This window comes from Gopherus flavomarginatus, chromosome 17 (assembly GCF_025201925.1).
Source record: "Gopherus flavomarginatus isolate rGopFla2 chromosome 17, rGopFla2.mat.asm, whole genome shotgun sequence".
NCBI lineage: Eukaryota > Metazoa > Chordata > Testudines > Testudinidae > Gopherus > Gopherus flavomarginatus.
In genome coordinates, this window is record NC_066633.1 from 9,626,853 (window position 1) to 9,649,816 (window position 22,964).

Genomic DNA, 22,964 nt, shown 5'->3' on the forward strand with positions numbered 1-22,964 from the left:
CCTTACTGTGAGGGTCAGGTGATGTGGGAAGCCTTGTTTGGACCCTCTGCACTTGGGTGAATTTATCCTATAGAATCTAAATGGCAGAAAAACAGCAGAAACAGAATCTTGACTTTTTTATTGTTACATATCTCAATCCAAGTTTAACTTTCAAAACCTGTTCTTTCCAGAATAAAAATAATTAAATATATATTTCCACAAAGGTAGAGAAATAAAGAATCCTCTTTACTTTCTAATGCTGATAAACACAACCATAAATAAGAATCATCCTTCCACCAGCCATGGCTTTCCTCCCAGTTCTGCTGCCACATAGACTGAAAAGCCAACTCTCCTTTTGACCTTCTTGTTGCGTTCTTTAGTGCTGCTTCCTAGACCTGACCACTAGAGGCCTCCATGACTCTGCCACCTCACTCAGAACTAATCTTTTGGGCTGCTGAGCTGCCACCACACTCCCTGTTGTGGTTCCCTGTAAGACTTTTTTCAGGTCTAGCCAAATCCTTGACTTTCTAATTGCTGACTTGATCCCAGCTCTCTTCTGGATGGCCTATATGCAGCATCCTGTTGGTTACGGTGTCTCCAGACTTAAACTTTTAAAAACCAAATCTTTAACCTAAGGGATATTTTGGATTTGATATAGGTTTTTAACTGATTCCATCCCATTTCTAAATTGGACCAGAACTACAGAAGTATGCAGCATACAGACAGCTGGATTTTGTTGGGATCCTGTATACTCTGCTTATATCTGTATTTGTCTTCAGAAGGAAAAGCAGGTGATCAAGGAGATCTCTCAGGAACTTGAGGAACACAAAGTAAGCTAGTTTGGCTGCTTCCCAGGTTTCTTGTGTTTGTGTGAACTTGGAAGACAAAGTTAAAGCAAAGTTTTATTACAGAGCTATGTTTGGATAATTACATTCCAACTACCTCAATTTCTACTCAGTGTCAACTGGATTTATGGCAAGATAGTATTCTTTCCAACATTGCCACTAGGTTGCTGTTGCTAAGCTGATTCTTGTCTCTTCCTACCCTACCAACCTTCTCAAACTTCGCTCGATCTGAAGTGGTAGTCATCCATTGTGTAGAAGAGAACTTTTTTATAGAAACTAAAGTAATTTGAACAAACTGTTTTTGCAACTTATCTTTGAAAAAATCTTCCAAAAGACCATTGTCATGTTATTGCAAAACTGAAGTTTCTCAAGAAACTTCCAATTTTTCCATTCAAGAGTCCTTGAGGAAATTTAATGAACAGGACTGAGGCAGTTAGTTTTGGAATTATTCAGTAATTTACTACAGTTTAGGAACTCTTGGACATGAGCAACAGCTGTTAGCTTGTTGGGTGGCAGGGTTGTGATATTTAATACACAAAACTGAAAGTGAACTGATACTACGTTAACCTCAAAGTTAATACAGTAGTTTGATTGGATCAGAAACCAAGTATTCCGGCTTACACTATGTAAAGAATGATGTTAAAACTGGATTTTCAGATCTATACTAGTGCAATAAGACCTGGTCTGTGCACAGGACTGGGAGTCAAAGTTGGGATTAGAAATCAGGAGTTCCCAACACTTGGACTTTGGCCTTGGGCAAGTCACTTGAGCCCTTGCTGTGCCTCCATTTTCCCATCTGTAAAATGGGAGACTTTGCCCATCTCACAAAGTTGTGAATGACAATGTTTGTAAATGCTTGGTAGATGACACATGCCTTTCTGCCCACCCTGCAATTTTTGTTTTGTGTTTTGGGAGATTCTTTGCGCTTTTCCTCTTGTAGAGTCACTTAGCTCACCTAGCATAGCAGAGATTCTCTTTTCAGACCTATACAGCTGCTGGAACAACGTATTGATCAACATATGAAAATGCACAAACAAATGCTAGGACATTTATCTTCCATATAGCATAACTTTTGATTGGACTGGCAGACATTTACAGTAAGTGCAAATTCCTTATTTTCATACTACTCTCAGAAATCCTAAACTGCACTCCATTTTATGTTGCAGGAACAGATAAGTGATAACTGCTTGCCTTTGACATTTAAAAGAGGTATTTAAAGAGAGAACTGAATATCTGTTTTGACAATTGAATTTTTTAATTGCCATTTTACTCACACTTATGACCCTTTTAAAACTAAATTTAGAGGGTGATTTCTGATCAACTTGTATTGCAGTAAAAAAGTTGGTGATTTTAATGAACGGGAAATACCCTTGCTAGATTTCCCCCCTTCCCCTGCACCGCTTGTAGTTCTGCTGTGTAGCATAAGCATAGACAAAATAATGGAACCCTGTTAGGGTGAGAGTAATTAACCACTGGAACAACTTAACAAGGGTGCTGGTGGATTCTCCGTCACTGGAACTGTTAAAATCAAGATTGGATGTTTTTCTAGAAGATATGCTCTAGTTCAGCCACAGGTATTGGACTTGAAGCAGGAATTTGTGCTCATCTGGAGTTAGGTGCAGCTGTGGAAGTTCAGACTGGCTGACACACACTGATACTGAAGAAGGGTTGTTTCTAACTTGCTAACACAGGTCCTGATACTTCTCTCACTGAAATCAATGTCAATGTTCCCTTTGACTTACATGGCAGAAGGATGGTTTCCCTAGTTACGCAAACTCAGACATCACCCAATGTTTGTTGTGTATGTGGATCTGGAGACACTCAGGATATTCGTTGCAGATTTACTTTCAGAGCTCTAGAAGTCTCAAATTGGCCATGCTCAGCCAGTCTTCTCCATGGGAGGAGTGATATCGCTCCTGAGTTTTCCTTTGCTGCTGGTAGGACTTACACCCACTCTCTGGGCTGACAGAGCAAAGGCCTTGGAAAAACTGATTTTTAGTAGGTAAAAATTACCCTTGTGATAGCCCCTTTCACCTAAGGATTTTAAAAAGGTGCTTTTACAAGCAATAAGCTTCCCAGCCCCTCTGCTGTGTAGTAGGTATCCTCCTCATTTTCAGATTGGGAAATTAAGCCACAGAGGTTAGATGACCTTTTACTTAAGGTTATTCAATGAGTCAGTAGCAGAGGTGGGAATAGGACCTGGAAGTTTTAACCTTCAGGCCCATAGTCTAACCCATAGGCCACAGTTCCTGCTTAACAGTTCCTGTCCCAAAGAACATTTTACCTGTTACTCGTCTGTCCGGTGCCTAGCACAGTCAGGCCTGAAACTTGATTTGAAGTATTTAGATGCTGTTAGTGACTAATTTTTCTCTCTAAAGCCACTCCATGATACAGCTATGAAATAAAGCCTTCTACAGAAGGAGTGGCTTTTTTCTACCTAAATCCTACTAGCAACTATGTCTTAAACAGACCCACAATCTTAAATCTGTGTGAATTCCCCAGTAGTTTCAATTGAATAGGATCACTTAAAAATAATTATGAAGTTTGCTGAAGAAATCATGTCTGTCCCAGAGCGGAGGGTTAGTGCAATGATTCCTGTACATCTTATGGAAAAGTGTATGAGCGGTGGGGAAAGAGAATGAGAACAAATACATAGAGGGGGAGGTAAGAAGCTGTGAAAGTTCACCTGTAAATACTTCCTGTCCTTCTGAACTGCCATTCCCTCCTGCACTTCCTTGTTTGCTCAACCCTCCCATCTCAGTTGATACTTGTTTAAAAATCTGGTCACCTTAAGATAATAGCACCCCCAAAATTTTAGCAAACACAGTCATGAATGCACGGGAAACATTTATTCAGGAGTGTCTTCAGGCAGGAGGCAAAAGAACAGGAGCTAACTTGCCTGTGGAAGGGGAAAAGAGCAATCAGATATAGGGAAATACATCAGACTATCAAGATCTTGTTAAGAGCTTAGTTAATAATGCTTCCATAAGGCATCACAAATGATACAAATCAGCTCTAAGTGATAACTATGGGAAGAGAGCCTACAGGTGGACTGGCTTTCATAACCCAGTCCTGGTAAGGTAGCTGAGCTGGCTTCAGAGACTCTGCAGGAAGGCAATGATTTAAAAATACTTTGTACTTTTCTATGCATGCTCCATCAGCTGATCTCAAATGCCCTACAGCTGTTGATGACCTAAGCATCAAACACTTCTGTGAGATAGGTAAGATGTACCCAAGGGAAAGCAGAGGCATAGAGACCTTCAAGTGCAATTCTACTTTGAAAAGAGGCTGTGTCTGAGAATGGTCACCTCTTCCTCAGTAGATCTGCTCCCTGAATTTTTCCTCTTGTTAGCCCTGCAGAGCCAAAACAGCTCTGGGAGAGTGAGCTGGATTCTATTATGGTTCACACAGTGTCAATTAATCAAATTTCAACTACAGGGCCAAATTCAGTCCTCCCTTACATCTGTGCAACCCCATAGAGAGTGAAGGGGTTGAACAGCTATAAATGAAGACAAATTTTGGCTCAGTCTTTATTACTGATATTGGTGTGGGATGCAATGCACCCAGCTTAGATTTCAGAAACCAGGCTATTTACAGCAGTGAATCTGAGCAACCTGTAACCTGAAAAAATCAGATAGGAAGTCATAGAATTGGACTTTAAGTGACTTGCCCAAGACACAGCATTGGTGAGAGACCAGAATCTGATTAGTTCTAACTCCATCTTCTGCCCTCACCAGTAGCCCTGTTAAGGAGGAATACATGTGACATACACTACCCCTGTTCCCACGTTTTTTTCTGGATCTCCATAGAGAGGCGTCTGATAAGACTTAGATTTATCTGCTTTTGGAGACTTAGGGTCTACATATATTCAGAACTTGGGTCAAGATGGGAGGGAACAACTGAAGTGAATACTGGAGACCATATTTAATAACCAGTCACATCAATCCAAAAGATGTATGAGCTTTGGTCCTTCTAAAAGGAGTGTTTCCCAGGTGGCTTCCAGGGACCATTGAGATATTTCCAAGTGTTTCTCCCTGTGCCATTCAGATGCTCTTTTTTACCATGTTTACTGTTCTGCTCTTGTGAATAGTCTTTGTAACTAACCAAGGTCTGAGTAGCAGTAGTGAGGGTAGCAGGATGTGGGCCTAGGGGAGTAGATGCCTTTGCTGACACATCCTGCTGTGTTCTCTTCTGAGAGTCAGCATTTCCATCACTCACATTATGCAGGAAGTTCCGAGGCAACTTCTCACTGTGGGCCACCCATGCTTTCATGCAGTCCAGCACTATGGGTATGAGGCTCACCACACCTCCGTAGTGGTTCTTTGCTTCATCACAGCTCAAGTGATTCACCACATCATGAGGATACCTGTGGGGGGTGGTGGTGGTGAGGGAAAGCAGTTATTTACCAGATGGTAAATAAACACATGGAATCCCACAATGCCACTTGGAGAGTCATTGCTACAAGTACATAGGCACTTTCAATTACTTTCTCAAGACAGAGAGTCAGTGATGGTCAGAACTAGACTGTGTGGCTTAAATTGTTCCTGCCCAATAACATTCCTCATCACTGGGCCCAAATCTGGTTGCCTCCGGATTTAATTTCAAATGCATGTAAAATATACGTCTCTCCTCTGCCCAGTTGAAATAAACCATTGACAGTATGGGGTGGGGAAAACCTGTACTGCTGTTGCATGTGACTTCAGTGTACTAGGCTGTCCATATGTTACATTTCACTAGCACTGACATTCATAAACTTAAAAAAAAAAATCGAATTTGTAAGTGGGGAGTGAATAGTATTGGGGGAAATTCTCCAAAGACCAATGGGATTACTGGGGCGCCCCTGCTCTTTCCTTGGAATTAGAAGACATAGTCACATGACTCTAATAGATGTGTGTGTTGGTCTGGAGTACAAATTTCACTTACATCAGCAGAGGACCATGCCTCTCTGTTTCCCAGCTTTATAAATTGCTTAAGTGATGTTTGCTTTTTTTACATTGAGAGATGTATAAAAGTGAGCTGATAATAGACCTACTTGGCTCGGATGGTGCTCAGGTCATTGCTGGGGCTAACAAGCAGCTTGCATTTCTCCAAAATATTGTTCGTTACACTGGTACCAGGATGCAGGGCTTCTAGCTTTTGGCAGAGTTTGTTCAGTTCACTACAGATGTTCAAGAACATGAGGAGGATGCGTCTGTCGGTAGTGTTGTTACAGTGATGATCCATGTATGCCTGCACCTATGTAGTGCAACATGTGCAAGGAAGGGCAATATTTAAACTGCATTGAAACTAGTTCAAACAAGCTAGTACCGTTTTTATTGCTTTACATACAAAGGGCCGTTTCAGTGCAGTTTGTTTTACACTGTAGAGAAACTGCCCTCTCAACCATGGCTCTGAAGGAAGCAATGTGCAGGGGAACCTATATGCAGACATGCATCTGAGTAAGTGGGTATTCACCCACGAAAGCTTATGCTCCAATACATCTGTTAGTCTTTAAAGTGCCACAGGACTCTTTGTTGCTTTTTACAGATCCAGACTAACACGGCTACCCCTCTGATATATGCAATAGGATTTTTGGAGCCTGCCTAGGTAAAAAGCTTCCTCCTTTCCTGTGCAATAGGATTTGGAGAGGGGTGCTGGTGGAATCCACTGATGTGCAAATCCGTGGCCATTCTTCCTCCTCCCCTGCTGGAACAGGAGTGCTGGCTGAGCTACTGCAGCCACGTGGCCAGTGTGGCTCCATTACTGTGATCTGAGGGTGCAGAGAGGGCCAGCTCTAGCGTTTTCACTGCCCCAAGCAACGCGCCGAATTGCCGCTGCAGACGGTGGGGGCAGTCCCTGTGCCCTTGGGGCGGCAGGCGCGTTTCCGTGCCGGCGGCAATTCGGCTGCAGTTTCTATGTTTAGCTGAAGCTGCCCCCGAATTGCCGCTGCTGCAGAAACGCGCCTGCCTCCCCAAGGGCACAGGGACTGCCCCCACCGTCCGCGGCGGCAATTCGGCGCACTGCTTGGGGGCAAAACAACGGGGACTGCTGCCCCTTGCAGAATGCCGCCCCAAGCACCAGCTTGGAATGCTGGTGCCTGGAGCCATCCCTGGGTGCAGAAGAGGGTGTTTCTTGTCACCCTTTTTTAATACTAGTGAGTGGTGGATCAAAATTAGAGAGATGAAATGACTAGGTAGAGGGTCTTCCTGCCAAGTGGTAGGAGGTGGATTAGTTTGAACCTTGATCATTGACATAATTACCACTTACAAACCATCTGTATTGCTAAGTTTATTATTTAATAAAATTAAGACTAAATCTCAATGCTAATTCCTGGTAGAAACTGACATTATTTCATAACACAATCTATCCAGATACTCTTCTTAATAGTGAACAAAGCCCTTACCTTATTAAAGTAGAAAAATTAAATCCTAATGAACCCTGATTTTAGTGACACATGCTGTCTAAACATGCAAAGGGATTGATCCTTGTGATGTTAAAATATTGCTCTCAGCACATCCACAATTGTCATTTTATTGAGATTTTTTTTCCCAGTGTCTCTTCCAGGCTCTGAATTCTTCACATTATTTAAAATATTCAATATTTTTGCAAGTTCCAAGACAATTCACATACCAACTCAGAACCCCCTACTCTATAGGGACATTCAGCCCTCATTCTACCTCTGTAACAAAGCCATTATTTTTAATAAACACTACAGAAAAATACAGTAGCTCCAATACTAGGGGGGACTGGCAAGTAAGCTGCTTACTACAACAAGTTAAGGTTTGCAGATTCCATGTGTGGTGGGGGAGAAGGGGTATGTTTATCTTGTACTGTGTATTTGTGGTTAGGAGTGAGATGGGGAAATGGGATTGTTAGGCTAAGTTGTCTAAAGTGGTACTAAGCAGTATAGCATTTGTATAAATGGGTAAATCATAATGTAGATACTTCTGTATTTGATGATCGATTGTAGCATATAATGAGTTAATAAACAGATCTTACTAGAGGGGTTTGTATATAGCTTCCCCTATAAATAGTTATTTGCCATTGAAATATACACAAGTGCATGACAGCATTATGTTGTCCCCATCACTGCTGGCAGCGATCTTTGTGCTGATTTCTTTGTTACCTGTCCAATACTTGCTACAGGCCTGATCTTGTCGTGTGCATCCTCTCGGGTGTGTTCCAGTGCTGCAATAAATGTAAACTGCTGTTGCTGGAAGATCTTGTAAGTCTGTTCTATGTTTCTCAGACATTCTTTTACCTCGTTCATTTTCCCCCCCTCCTGGATTTTGAAAAAGGAGAGGGAGGATGTTAGTTTTTTGAAGTGATACAGTTTTACATGTGCAACTTTATTTTCACCTACAGCTGTAACCAGATGGGTTGAATTGCCAAAAATGAAAAAAACCAAGAAGATGGGAAAATATATTGTGTTAAGGCTTTGCAGTCCCAGAACCCCAAACAGTAAGTCAATGAGGTAGTAATGATGCTGCAAACAGAGGTAGAGAACCCAGAGGGAACCACTGACAATCAGATGCCATAAACCCTATAGGATCTACTGTAAACATAATGTAGCAATGCATCAAACACAATGCTGTGAAAGGACCAAAGGGAGAAATATCTTCTCTTATCCACTGTAAAGCTATTGCCCAAGTGGCTTGAAAACTGTCTTCTAACATTAAATGAAGGCCAGCTTGAGAGGCAGTGTGCAGTAAAGTGGGATGGAACAAGGGAGACCTGGACTTGAGGTTAACCTCTGGCTCTTTCACAGCAATATGAAGGCCTGGCAAGGGGTGCTGATTTCCAGTGCTGGTCCTGTATCAATGCAGAGGCTGTGTGAGCACTGCCTAGGGCTACCAGTTTCTATACTCCTCCACCCACCTAGTTTCACCTTAACTTGCCTTACCCCTACTCCAGAGAAGCTCCTACTGTTCTTGCTCTTTTGATCTTCCTCCAGTTTAAAAAAAAAAAATCATTACTATTGCTTCTAGCCCCAGCAATCTAGATGCTAAAGGGGCACTGTGAGCACCACCACCATTTGCATGTCCTTGGTTAAATCTGGCTCATGTTCTGCAGTCAGAAGAAGGATTGTTACAGTGCCCATACGTGTACATACCACTCGGCTGGGACTGGTATTAATACTCTGAGGATACAGTGCAGAGCCAGAAGGAGACCCAGACTGAAAGGGAAAACTGTCCATGGTTCCAACTTCCATGGCTGGATTTGTCAAGTGTATAGTTACTTTTGGGTGCTTGTGATGGGTTGGATCACAGACACCTCCTTGGGATCTGCCACCTGATGTGCCAAGACTACTTCTACCCTAACTTTCCCTGCCAGCTCAGAACTCCAACACCCTGTCTTGCTGAGCCAGACACTCCCGTCTGCTCCAGGAAAGACCCAGGGTCTGAATTACTTGCCCCAAAGCTGCAGGTTTACCTGAAAGCAGCTCACAGAAGTGTTCCTGTCTTTAACACTCAAATGCCCAACTCCCAATGGGGTCTAAACTCAAATCCGTTTTACCCTCTATAAAGCTTATGCAGGGTGAACTCATACATTGTTTGCCCTCTATAACACTGATAGAGAGAGATGCACAGTTGTTTGCTCCCCCCCTGAGTTAATAAGTAAGAAGTGATTTTATTAAATACAGAAAGTAGGATTTAAGTGGTTCCAAGTAGTAACAGACAGAACAAGGTAAGTTACCAAGCAAAATAAAATAAAATGCACAAATCTATGTGTAATCAAATGGAGTACAGATAATCTCATCCTAAGAGATGCTTCAGTAAGTTTTTTTCCTCAGACTGGACGCCTTCCAGGCCTGGGCACAATTCTTTCCCCTGGTACAGCTCTTGTTCCAGCTCAGGTGGTAGCTAGGGGATTTCTCATGATGGCTCCTCTCCCCCATTTGTTCTATTCCACCCATTTATGTGTCTTTTGCATAAAGTGGGAATCCTTTGTCCCTCTCTGGGTTCCCACCCCCTCCTTCTCAATGGAAAGACACCAGGTTAAAGATGGATGCCAGTTCAGGTGACATGATCATATGTCACTGCAAGACTTCATTGCCCACTTGCCGGTATACAGGAAGACTTACATTAATACACACCCATCTGCAGACAATTGTCCTGGTTAATGGGAGTCACCAAGATTCCAAACCATCATTAATGGCCCACACTTTCATAATTACAATAGGCCCTCAGAGTTATATTTCATATTCCTAGTTTCAGATACAAGAGTGGTACATTTATACAGATAGGAGGATCACATGCAGTAGATTATAAACTTTGTAATGATACCTTACAAGAGACATTTTGCATGAAGCATATTCTAGTTATATTATATTCACTCATTAGCATATTTTAATAAAATTATATAGATTGCAACATCACAGTGCCTTCTCCATTAACAGATTGTGAGGCTTTCCCCTCTTACAGACAGAGCATAGGCCACCTTGTAGTTGCTAAAATCCCCTATCTCTACACTTCTGATGATGTCCCTATCTTCCCCCAATACTAGTTTGAAATCTTCCTGTATGCCCATACCAATCTGTCCTACCCAGCTGCCAAACCCTCCCACTCCCAAATATGTGGTGGAGTTTATGGATGTATGCCTGAGGCCCCACATAAAGACTATAGCTGGCCCTCAAAAGCCCTCACATTTGAGGGAGGTGAAATCTACATTGGCACATACTCTGGGATGGGTGAGGATGGGAAACTCACTTGGGTGGGCTTAGGTTTGTTCCTCTACCAAGACCAAAATTGATCACAAAGAAGCTATTTACACTTTCTGCATGTTTAATAACTAAGTAGCAATTTAGCATTGAAAGCCACAATGTAAAAGTCCCCAGTGGAGAAAATGTATTTTTCACCCGCTCCTAATAGTTTGACATGGGAAACATTTACATTTCTGCAATAAAAATTAATGTTTACAATTATTTGCAAGCGTGTCGAGATTAGATCAGAAATATAACAAATCTAAATTAAATACAAAATGCATGTGACTTTCCATAATAAATGTGCAATATAATATCTTGATTCTTCCGAAAGATACTGAGCACAAGCAGCTCCCATTTGAATTCAGTGGGAGTTGGATTGTATAGCTCCTCTAAAAATCAAAGCACAGGTACTCTGTCAAATTAATTTATTTGCAGGTGTCATAAATAGGTTGCAACTCTGTTAGGGGAAAAATGTCCAAAGTGTACAAAAAAAGTATAGGTCTGCAATGGATTTCAGAAACAGAGCAAGTAAAAGGTCTGGCTATTGACTTCTTAAAAAAATAGCTTGTACTTCTTACTATTAGTGTTTTACTAGCAAAATAATTCATTACAAGATCTATTAATGGATGTTTTTACAAGACAGTAAAAAGGTTTAACCAAAATGTATATTCTTGTCTAAAGTAGCTCCCATACCTTACCACGTGAATTGGACTGAGCCATTAAGTCTTGCTCTTCATGGGAAAGTTTGAAAAACTTTTTGAGATACCTTGCCTTTAAAACCACCCTCTGTAACTCTATTATGATTTATTTTTATGAGCAAGTGTTCATTAAAATGGAAACTCTAGCAGCTTGGAAGATACAGTAGGCCCTCAACTTGCCTTTAAGGTTTCAATGGAGCATATAGGGCACCCAGCACTTCCCAGAATCAGTCATATGGCATTCACTTGTTCCTGTTACTTATTTGTCATCTCTAAAGTCCTGCTTCTCGGTGACATCAAAACAGTTTGACTGTCACAAAAGTGAGACTAAACTAAGAACAGAGATTAAAACTCATAATACCATTTTCATCCAGTAGTAAACAGAGACAGGAGGATGGATGGGATTTTCCTAGGAATGAGGTGACCTCACAGTTAAATTCAATTAGGCTCTTCTGAACACTCCTTGCTGGGGTGTAAAGTGCTTTTAAGTCTTTAGCAGAAAGGCCTTAGACGAGAAAAAAAGTTGTGTAGTAAATGGCACACGATGAATTGGTTTTGGTTAGTGTGGCTGTTTGAGGATTTATTTTCTGTAGCTGTCAAGGCAGGAGGTCAGTTTCACCTACCTGCTGGCTAGTTTTAATAGCAGACGCTGTAGGCCGCGCTGTTTGGGTCGCTGAGAGGACAGACAGTTGGCTGAGGAGCCTGCCGGCTCAGTGGCATCTGCAGGGGCTGGCAGTGAACGGGGCTGTGGTCTTGACCAAAGGCATGTTTAGAATTTTGAATATGCAGCTTCAGTCTTTAGGGTTCGCTGCAGGTGCATTGATCGCCACATGCATCCAAGGGCGGAGGGGCTCGCGGGTGTGGGGAGGGGCATTTGCATTGGCCGAAGGGCGCCCCTTATCCCAGCCCCACAGCCCGCAGATTGGTGAGTCGCTGTGGCCAGTCTGGACTCGGAGCTCCACTCACCTGCGTCTCCTGTTCCGCTCCTGCATGTCCCGGACCTCCTGCTCCCCGCAGCCCTGCGGCCGCCAGCCCCAGCTGCGAGCTCCCAGCAGGGCAATTGTTACAACCGTCTCCCTAGGTAACGGTGACGTAGGGTATCCACGCCTCTCCCTGCCATAGGGCCACAGCGACCGGGGGCGGGGCGGGGAGTCGGTTTGGGTCGAGTAGGAGGAGTGGGCACTGAGCTGGGCAGCGTTGGCAGAGGGTTTGGGGGCATTGGCGGGAGGGGGCAGGGGCACCGACAGAGGGCTGAGGGGGCAAGGTCCCAGGAGGCACTGCCAAGGAGGCTGTATGTGAGGGGGCAGGGGCCCTGTAGGGGAGGCCCAGGTGGCAGTGGGAGGGGGCAGGGAATGTGTGGGGAAGGACCAGGGAATACTGGCAGGGGGCTGTGTGGGAGCGGGGAAGAGGCCCTGTAGGGGAGGGCCAGGGGGTAGTGGCAGGGGGCTGTGTGGGAGGGGGCAGGGCCCTGTAGGGGAGGGCCAGGGGATAATGGCAGGAGGCTGTGTGGGAGGGGGGAAGGGGTAGTGGCAGGGGGCTGTGTGGGAGGGGGCAGGCGATGTGTGGGGGAGGGCCAGGGGGTAGTGGCAGGGGGCTGTGTGGGAGGGGGCAGGCGATGTGTGGGGGAGGGCCAGGGGGTAGTGGCAGGAGGCTGTGTGGGAGGGGGGAAGGGGTAGTGGGAGGGGGCAGGCGATGTGTGGGGGAGGGCCAGGGGGTAGTGGCAGGAGGCTGTGTGGGAGGGGGGAAGGGGTAGTGGCAGGGGGCTGTGTGGGAGGGGGCAGGCGATGTGTGGGGGAGGGCCAGGGGGTAGTGGCAGGGGGCTGTGTGGGAGGGGGGAAGGGGTAGTGGCAGGGGGCTGTGTGGGAAGGCCAGGGGATACTGGCAGGAGGCTGTGTGGGAGGGAGGAAGGGGTAGTGGCAGGGGGCTGTGTGGGAGGGGGCAGGCAATGTGTGGGGGAGGGCCAGGGGGTAGTGGCAGGAGGCTGTGTGGGAGGGGGGAAGGGGTAGTGGCAGGGGGCTGTGTGGGAGGGCCAGGGGATACTGGCAGGAGGCTGTGTGGGAGGGGGGAAGGGGTAGTGGCAGGGGGCTGTGTGGGAGGGCCAGGGGATACTGGCAGGAGGCTGTGTGGGAGGAGGGAAGGGGTAGTGGCAGGGGGCTGTGTGGGAGGGCCAGGGGATACTGGCAGGAGGCTGTGTGGGAGGAGGGAAGGGGTAGTGGCAGGGGGCTGTGTGGGAGGGGGGAAGGGGTAGTGGCAGGAGGCTGTGTGGGAGGGGGCAGGCGATGTGTGGGGGAGGGCCAGGGGGTAGTGGCAGGAGGCTGTGTGGGAGGGGGGAAGTGGTAGTGGCAGGGGGCTGTGTGGGAGGGGGCAGGCGATGTGTGGGGGAGGGCCAGGGGGTAGTGGCAGGAGGCTGTGTGGGAGGAGGGAAGAGGTAGGGGCACAGATGGGGTCTGTGGGGGACGGGTCCTGGGGTCGGGACTCGGAAGGCGCGAAGGTCTGATTCATCTTTTTTCTCCCCCGCCAGGATACTTGCCGCTCCCCCCACATCCAGACCGCCGGGGCTCTAACGCGAGGGACTTGTGCCCACACCCTTGGGTGAGAGGGGGGGGGGCACGGACAAGCCGGCCGCAGTTACTGCCCCTTTAAAGGAGTCTGTCGCTGTTCGATGAGGTCACGCCCCATTCCGAGCCCCGGGAAGGGCGGGTCCCTAAGATGCTGATTCGGGCGGGCGGGGCCCCCAGCGTCGCGTGGCGATAACGTAACCTCCTTAGCGACGAGCGGTTGCTAAGGGTACGATGGACGCTACCTCGCGGCCGCTCCGTGTGCCCCCGGAGATGGGCGTTTATGCGGAAAAGCACGAGCTCTTCCAGCTCCTGCAGGTGAGGGGCGGGGCGGGGCGGCCGCAAGTGATACTGATGGAATAACAGTGCTCTCCCCGCCCCCCCGGGGGGGCACCTCCCAGTGTGCACTGGGGCGCCCAGATGCGGGGGTGGGTAGGGTGGTGGTGACAGCAGTAACTGTAGCTCCCAGCATGCCTGGGGGGCCCAAGCCGGAAGTGACGGGAGGGGGGTGATGGTGGTAACAACCATAGTTCCCAGCATGCACCAGCATTGGTTGGAGGGGGGCCCTGTAAGGAGGACTGCTCCCAGCAGGCATTGGGGTGCCCAAGTGCATGTGGGGTGGGGAGGGACTTACAATTCCCAGCACTGGTTGGACTGCCCCCAGCATAGTGTGGGTCCTGCCCCATGTGTGTGGGTATAACATTTGCTCCCACCACATGCTGGTATATTTGGACATGTTGACCATTCCTAGCACACACTGGGTAACCCTACTCCAGTCCTGGGGTTACCCAGTGCAGACTGTTCCTGAGTACCAGCATGCCACAGTATATTTGAGGGCATGGAGTAGTGTGATGACTGTTCCCAGCATGTAGTAGAGTGCTCAGAAGAGGTGTATTAACTATTCCCAGCATACAATGGGGTATCCTGAGGGTGGGGGAAAGTGTAATGACCTTTCCCAGCAGGCAGTTAAGAGCTATGGGGTGGATGGGTTCAGAACTATGAAGAGTGATGCTAGCACTTGCTGGGGTGCACCTGGCAAAAAAAAGAAGCAATGATTCCTAGGGTACGTCGGAGCATCTCTGATACGCAGTTGGGCACTTTTGGTGCAGGCAGCACTTACAGCACAAGGTCGCTTACCACATCTTTCAAGATACATTTATGCCTGTATTTGTAATTTTCACTCTGTGCATCTGAAGAAGTGGGTTTTTTACCTATGAAAGCTTATGCCCAATTAAATCTGTTAGTCTTTAAGGTGCCACTGGACTCCTCATTATCTTTCACGATGGAGCGCTGTTTATGTCTGCAACATAAGGTGCTGTCAAATTAAACACAAGGAAATACTAATCTCTTTGTATCCCTCATGTATCTAGGTGTATCATTATTTATTTAAGCACTATGATTCTTTACTTTTCAAACACTATTGTTGGGCTTGCTACTCTGGAAAACTTAGATGACACTGTCCCTGTCTCAAGGAAATTGGGCAAGCTATATGTTAGAAAAACATAATGCACTGGCTATCAGCCAGGTTTAATTGCAATATATAATTCTGCAAAAATGTTGACTGTCTGTGGAAGAAAGGTGTTCAGTCGATCAAATGCAAAGCAGGCCTGATAAGTATGATACTTTGTGGGTTGGGATGGGTAGTAGTATGGTGGAACTGTAGTAGAGAAACCTGTATTTAAAAATTATGTGAAAGTAACTGGCCTTTTTGAGACTAGGTTAATGAATTAATGCATAATCTAATGTATGTTGTTTTGGGGGGGAGGGCATTGTCTATTTTGTGCTGTTTCATCGAACATTTATGCTCTTGTGCCTTTTTATGTACATGTCCAACTAATATGAAACCAATAAAAACCCAGTTACAAAAAAGCCTTGTTATTTTAGTAAAGAATGAGATTGACTTCCTAGCCAAAAAGGAGATTGTGAGTTTTTACAGTCTGTTCCTTTGGTCTAATTTTGAGCATTGAATATTTTGTTGAGAGAAAAGAGTTCTAATATTATGATGGGCATTATTATAGTTTGTTAGTGGCCATAACACATACCAGTGTTAACATTTTTCACATCCTTATTTTGTGTGTTATGAAGACCATCTCTTCTCATATCTTACCCCAAAACATACTTTTTCTCCTTTGCATATGCCTTTTTTCTCTGTCTCTGCTATTATTTGTTAGTTCAGTAACTTAACCAGGTTATTCAGTGAGAATTTTGAGATCCACTTAGTATGAGGAATGGTGTATAAAACTCGTTCTTCAAAGCAAAACTTCATTCTGCATGCCAGAGAGGTGAAAAACACCAACATGACCACACATCACAGAAAATCCTTCTTGGACTGCTAAGAACGAATCTGGATCTGCTCAGATCACAGCTTTGTTAGCCATCTGAGGGCACAAACAAACACACCTGTAAATAATAGCCCCAACTCTTCAACATTTATGCATCTACCTAACCTTAAACATGTGAGTAAAATTAAGTTTGTGCATAAGTGATTGCAGCACCGAGGCTTAGAATCATAGAAGTAATAATCATCAACAGCTCAAAGAACCATGTGTCATTATAACTTTGCCAGTTTTCTGGGTTTGTTATTTATAATCTTTAAAGAATCACTATCAGGTAAACGTAGGGTCCAAATTCGGGTTTTTTAAATCATTTTTGAAAAACATAGTATATTTTTCATGTATTTATGCTGTAATACCAATGAAAACAATTTTTTTCCCTGCGATTCAAATATTTTCCTGTGGTGTTTGTTACTCAGACATTGCAGCATGAGAACTTGCAAGTGAAACTGGTTAGTTTATTTTCATTGTCCAAACTGGATAAAATACAAAAGCTAAACAGCATGAATATTGAAAAGTCAGGCAGATATGCTGTAGATTCCTTTTCCCTCACACACTCAGTTTATCAAAATGGAACAGGAGATGTGGAATTTATTTGGATAAATGGGGTTTTGGATATAAGTGTAACTGAGGCTCATTATGTTTCCTACTTTTAGATAGGAAAGTTTTGGATGCGAGATTTTATTAGTGTAGAAATGAGTTGAACACAGAACTTTGGGAGATAAGGATTAATTGGTGGATGAAACTAAGCTTGGAGAGGTTGCAAGTGCTTTGGAGGATAGGATTATAATTCAAAATGATCTGGACAAACTGGAGAAATGGTCTGAAGTAAATAGGATGAAATTCAATAAGGAGAAATGCCAAGTACTCCATTTATGAAGGAACAATCATTGCACCCACACAAAATGGGAAATGACAGCCTAGGAAGGAGCGCTGCAGAAAGGGATCTGGGGGGTCATAGTGGACCACAAGCTAAATATGAGTCAACAGTGTAATGCTTTAGCAAAAAAAGTGAACATAATTCTAGGATGTATTAGCAGGAGTGTTGTAAGCAAGAAACGAGAATTAATTCTTCTGCTTTACTCTGGGCTGATTAGGCCTCAGCTGGAGTATTGTGTCCAGTTCTGGGTGCCACATTTCAGGAAAGATGTGGACAAATTGGAGAAAGTCCAGAGAAGAGCAACAAAAATAATTAAAGGTCTAGAAAACATGACTTATGAGGGAAGATTGAAAACAATGGGTTTGTTTAATCTGGAAAAGAGAAGACTGAGAGGGGACATAACAGTTTTCAAGTACACAAAGGGTTGTTACAAAAGAGAGAGAAGAATTGTTCTTCTTAACCTCTGAGGATAGGACAAGCTGCAATTTAAGTTCATTGCTTCAAGGGAGGTTTAGGTTGGGCATTAGGAAAAACTTTCTAACTATCAGGGTGGTTAAGCACTGGAATAAATTGCCTAGGGAGGTTGTGGAATCTCCAACATTTGAGATTTTTAAGAGCAGGTTAGATAAACACCTGCCAGGAATGGTCTAGATAATACTTAAACCTTCCATGACTGCAGAGGACTGGACTAGATGACCTCTCGAGGTCCCTTCCAGTCCTATGATAAGTTCCCATCATGCAACTTTCACCATTCCATAATGCCACCCATATGACATAATTTTCAGACCTTTTGTTAAAATGTCATAAACCTTCATGGCACTTATCGCTGCCTGCTATCTCTGACAGAAGCATGGAGCCCGCACAGCTCTGCACTATTTTTATGAACATTGCAAACACAGGACATATGATCCTCAGGTAATTGCAGAGCCGCAGGAAGTACGGCAACAGTAGGGGACAGGATAATTTCTTTGAGGAGGGAGTGCTAATGGGCATAGCAAAACCAGTTCAAGATTGATGGTGTTCACGGAGCAGCTGCAAGTGGTGGATCACTGCTTCTGGGTCAGAGAAATGAGCACAGACTGGTGGGATCACATCACAATGCAGGTTGGGAATCACGAGCAGTGGCTGCAGAACTTCCAGATGCAAAAAGCCACATTCTTAGATCTGTCTGCTGAGCTCACACCAGCCCTCCAGAGCCTGGACACCAGAATGAGAGCTGCATTGACATTTGAGAAACGAGTGGTGATTGCACTGTGCCTGCTTGCAACACTGGATTTCCACTGCTTAGTGGGAAATAATTTTGGAGTTGGTTAATTCGCTATCCAGGACTGTGATTCTCAGCAATGTGCACAACATTGCAGATGGATTTGCAGCTGTGAGGTTCCCAAACTGCAGTGGGGTGATAGATGGCATGCACATCCATATTTTGGCCACATCCCACCTTGCAACACAGTACATCAGAAAAAGGGCTACTTTTCTATGGTTATGCAAGCATTGGTGAGTAACCAGGGACATTTTTCTGATATCAGTATGTGCTGGTCAGGGAAGGTGGATGATGCTTGTATCTTTAAGAACACAGGACTGTTCAGAAAGCTGCAAGCAGGGACATTCTTTCTTGACTGGCAGATTACCATTTGTGGTGATGAAATGCCAATAGTGATCCTGAGGAACCCATTTCATGAAGCCTTACACTAGCCAGTTCGACAGTTCCAAGGAAAGAGTCAACTACCAGCTCAGTAGGTGCAGAATGATAATTGAATGTGGTTTTGGTGGATTGAAGGGACACTGGTGATGTTTACTCACTAAATTAGCTCTCAGTGAGAAAAATATCCCAATGTTATAGCTGCCTGTTTGTCCTGCATAATATCTGTGAGGCAAAGGGGGAAGGTAGAGGTGGAGCATCTGTCTGCTGACTTTGAATTGCCAGACACCAGGGCTATACAAGAGCTCAATAGGGAGCTATGCAGGTGCTGAAGGAGGCTTTGAAAGAGCACTTAAACAGTCAACGTGGTTAGTATGCTGTGCTGGACTGTGCTTTGCCTGTCCCTGATGTTTTGGGGAGTGTTTGCAATTGTAGAGTACATTTATGAATATCACACTGTTTACTGGACATTTAAAAGTATTACAGTGTGTTTTGCACTGAACCTATGAATTCTGTGATCCTGTTCAACTACAATTTGTGTGTTTTTGATAGCACTAGGTAGTCTGCTGTATATGTTATGAAGTAAGATTAATTTATTTCGAAAAAATAAAGATGTATTGTGTAACAAAAACAGTGCAAAGAGTAATGTGCAGTTAAAAAGCAATACAGTGCAAACTTATAAAATAAAACAGAATAGAGCTTTAAAATTAGAAGGACATGAGTGTTTTCTAGCAATTTCAATTCATTTCTGCCAAACATACATCAAGCATGATTCTCACAGGCCAGTATGTGTGAAGCTGTGGTTTTTGTTGTTGTCCCCTGGCATGGAGTGGTAATGATAGAGATGTGGCCCATGATGCCATGGGGGGCGTAGGGAGCTGGTGAAATAGAGTTCTCCATTGATTGCAGGGGGAGGTGACCACTTGACTGTTGGACCTGTAGGACAACAGGAGTCTGCAACATTTGCATTTGCTGCCTGAGATGCCCTATTTTATCCTGGGACATCTCCCTCTCCTTTTCCTGCTGGGACTCCGAGGCCTTTCTCCTGTCTGCTCTTTCCTTCTCCAGGCTGATTTCTATATTCACCTGCCAAACCCTCTGCTTGTGGTCCAAGACAGCACTGGCTTGCAGGATCTCACTGCACATGTCCTCCCAAGTCTGCTTCTTTCTTCTCATCAGAGTGTGAGGTGTGATTGGGCACCCTTCAAGGCTGCAATGGCAGCAGCTACAGATAAAACAGACAGATGTATCATTGTGTTTACAGTCACAAAGGGAAGCAAAAGATAAGTTTCAGAACTCCTTTCCCCTATTCTCATAAAAGTTTTAAATCAGATACGCTTCAATCAAGACACCTCAGCTTTCGTGCATCTCTGCACAACATCATTGTCTAGCTGCAGCCGTAGTGAGTCTGGCTTGCTGAGGGTGAGGAGAGGGTAGGGTGAAGAGTGAATCGTTTGGTTAAGTAAACCAAAAAAAATTCAATCCCTGTTTCCATGAGTATGAGTACAGGGCAGTGGCACTGTGTACAGGTGCTGTTTTCCGCAGGTGGTGGTGATTTTAGCTGTTATCTTGCTCCTGAGACTAACAAAGGTACAGAGAGCACAGCTGCTGATGGTGTCCTGAAGCTGCCCAGGCCCTTATCCTGCAAGCCTGTTTACCACAGTGGTGCCTGCTGAAGTCATTGCAGAGTGGCGTAGGAAAGTGTCCTACTGAGGAGGGAGAAATAAAGCAGCATTTCCTCATATTGTTTGGGAAAGGATTGCAGGGTACTTCCATGGAAGTTTCATTGAGATCCCTCAGAAGGTTATAAGGGACATCCCGGTATACATAAATGAACTGTTCAGCATATCATTCCATCCCACCCCACCCAACCTAACAATACAAGGGAATGAAAAGCAGATAACTCTACTTCTGATTATTGTACCTCTGTGTCTTTTCATACGAGCGAAACAGTGAAAAGCAGATACCTGTGTCCTGCTAACTTGGGTTTGTGCTGGGTTCCATCTTCATATTTAAACGTTTTATGGGGGAATACATGTATGTGCTTATCCTGGTTTCTTCCCCCAGATTGGGCTTGGCTGGCAGGATTGGCTAGACTGCGGTAGAGACTTGAATATATCTTGGCTCACCCATAGCTGGACTCCCCCTCGCCTTGTTCACAGCCTTGGTCTTGGACTCCACTGAGGAACCCATGGTGCTTCGCAGGGTGCTGGTGGGGTTTCTGGTATGGCATGCAGCTCCCTGTAAAAGCAGTAGGTCTGAAGCTCAGCACCAGATTGACTGTTGGCCTCCCTGGCCTTATGATATGCCTGCTGCAGTTCCTTTACCTCTATATGTCACTGCGGCTGATCCCTGTCATACCCTTTTGCTTTCGTCTCCTGTGCAATCTTTCTGTAGATGTCCATGTTTCTACAAGTGGTTTCTAGCTGTGATTGCATAGCCTCTTCTCTCCTCAGGCCCAGGAAATCCAGAACCTCCTGGATACTGGAGGCAAGGAGCATGTCTATAACCATGACCAGCAGGGTCGGCTGGAAAGTTGCACACAACTAGAGAGAGCAGCTAGGTGTGTCTCGCCAAGCTGGCAGTCAGGAAATGGCATTTAAAAAATACACAGAAATCGAGGTGGGGAAGGATTGGCTTCCGGTCTCCATGACCTGGGAAGTGGAGTTCACAATTGTGATCAGAGCGATCGCTGTCAGGCATTGTGCGACAGCTGCTGGGGGAGTGGTAAGGTTGATATATGTCACGCAATGTCTACTTTGCATTGTGTTGACCATGGTACATCAACCATGAATCAATGCCATTTGGGGAGGTGGTGTTACTGCTTCTCAAGAATGGGGTGTTTACATCAGCAAGAGACACGCTGAGTGTAGACACATGAATAAATAGTTGACGTGAGGCAACTTCTGTCAAACTAACTTTGTTAGGGTAGACCAATCCTTAGGTATCACAGAAAATGGAAGGAGGTTTTATTGAGTTAGGTCTATTCCTATAGGCTAACCTCCTGAGCGTTGTTGCCTGCTACCAGAAATAATATGCACTACTCTATCACCGTAAAATTCTATCACTGTAAAACTAAGGAGTAATATTAGAGTAATTTTTCACATGTAGGTCTAGTTATGGACTTATCTGCTGTGATGGAGTGGTGCTCTGTAGTTACAGTAAGAGTGTCTGAAAGTTAGGATTCCTGGATCTTATTCTGAAGTCAGTGGAAAGATACCCATTGATTTCAGTGGGAATTGGATCAGATCCTGTATGAAGCTGAGTAGTGGAAACGTGACCTGCAAGGTGATGCGTGTGGTGGAAAGAAGCTTGTGCTCTCTCTCTCTCTCTCTCTCTCTCTCTCTCTCTTTTCTTTTTTTTTTTTTTTTTGGTTCTTTATGATGTATGAAGACGACGTGAAAAAACATTTTTTCAAGGCAGGGTTTTTTACAACAGAAATTCAGGTCTTGTCTGCCTTCAAAGCCTTATAGGCTACTGGAGAACTTGTACGATTATGACTGAAAGAGTACGTGAGAACTGATCAAGAGGGAAAGTTACTTTTATTTACACTAGTCACAAGTCCTTATTTTTAAATTAGTTTTGTGTTAACACTGCCTTGACTTGGCTGCGAAACGTTTGGGAGAAAGGATGTCAACATCCTGCCCTTTCAATGAAGGTCTGAGAGAGCTCACAATCCACGTTTCTGTGTTCTTCAAGAAGCCTTCCAGCAAGAACAGGGAAGACTATACGTGAAATTCTTGGTAGTTTTAGGGTAAATCAGATAAGGGTAGGGTGGGAGGTTGTAAATAAAATAAATAACGTCCCCCAAATCTTTAAGGCCTTCTTGCTGCATCAGAAATAATAAAAGGGACCCACATCCATTTATTTTCCTTCGCAAATCATCTTTAACCTGTATGTACTTAGTCTGGCCCTCTCTAAAATACGCTTCATATTTCCCTACCTCACAGGAATTTAAGAAGATGAATGAATATCGATCTCTTTGAGGTCCTCGTATGAAAGCTTGCTATAGAAATGCAAAATATTATCATCATCATTATTATTATTATTTCTTTGTTATTATTACTATGGGTGTGTTAAATTTCCTGCTGAGTCTGTCCTGTTTATTTTCAGAACATGCTTGAAGGGTTGTTAATCCATAAACCTGATGAGCCCATCCAGTATATGATAAGCCACTTAAAGCAAGACAATGATCATGGTAAGTGAAAATGAGAGACCATATGTAGTTCAACTCCTGATTTATAAAGCATTGTTGTGAAGCTCTACTTCAGTTGGCAAATGGTAGGTAAAAGTTTTCAGCCTGTCCCTCAAATTTTTGTAAGCCATTTGGAATGGTTATTGGTA

General features: G+C 44.5%; 2 protein-coding genes across 6 annotated transcripts in view; one reads left to right on the forward strand and one right to left on the reverse strand.

The window, feature by feature from the left end:
• Positions 1 to 1,730: 1,730 nt before the first annotated feature.
• SPACA9 (sperm acrosome associated 9) lies at positions 1,731 to 12,244 on the reverse strand. 3 transcript variants are annotated; one of them, XM_050926654.1, is made up of 5 exons: positions 12,174 to 12,244; positions 7,930 to 8,085; positions 5,857 to 6,059; positions 5,043 to 5,190; positions 1,731 to 3,723 (listed from the first exon to the last, which is right to left on the reverse strand). In XM_050926654.1, exons 2-5 carry the CDS (start codon positions 8,071 to 8,073, stop codon positions 3,715 to 3,717), a joined length of 504 nt encoding a protein of 167 aa, XP_050782611.1. In that variant the 5' UTR covers positions 8,074 to 8,085; positions 12,174 to 12,244; the 3' UTR covers positions 1,731 to 3,714. The 3 variants fall into 3 exon arrangements, with proteins under 3 accessions (XP_050782611.1, XP_050782609.1, XP_050782610.1); XM_050926652.1 differs by lacking the exon at positions 1,731 to 3,723 and having other exon boundaries at positions 4,734 to 5,190; XM_050926653.1 differs by lacking the exons at positions 1,731 to 3,723; positions 12,174 to 12,244 and adding an exon at positions 11,831 to 12,125 and having other exon boundaries at positions 4,734 to 5,190.
• The window catches only part of AK8 (adenylate kinase 8), a 107,057-nt gene continuing 96,290 nt past the window's right edge, over positions 12,198 to 22,964 (forward strand). Inside the window, exons 1-3 of one of the 3 annotated variants that reach the window (XM_050926643.1) lie at positions 12,198 to 12,288; positions 13,729 to 13,799; positions 22,734 to 22,818. In XM_050926643.1, the coding sequence (XP_050782600.1) occupies positions 12,198 to 12,288; positions 13,729 to 13,799; positions 22,734 to 22,818 (247 nt within the window). The other 2 variants (XM_050926640.1, XM_050926639.1) reach the window with 2 other exon arrangements.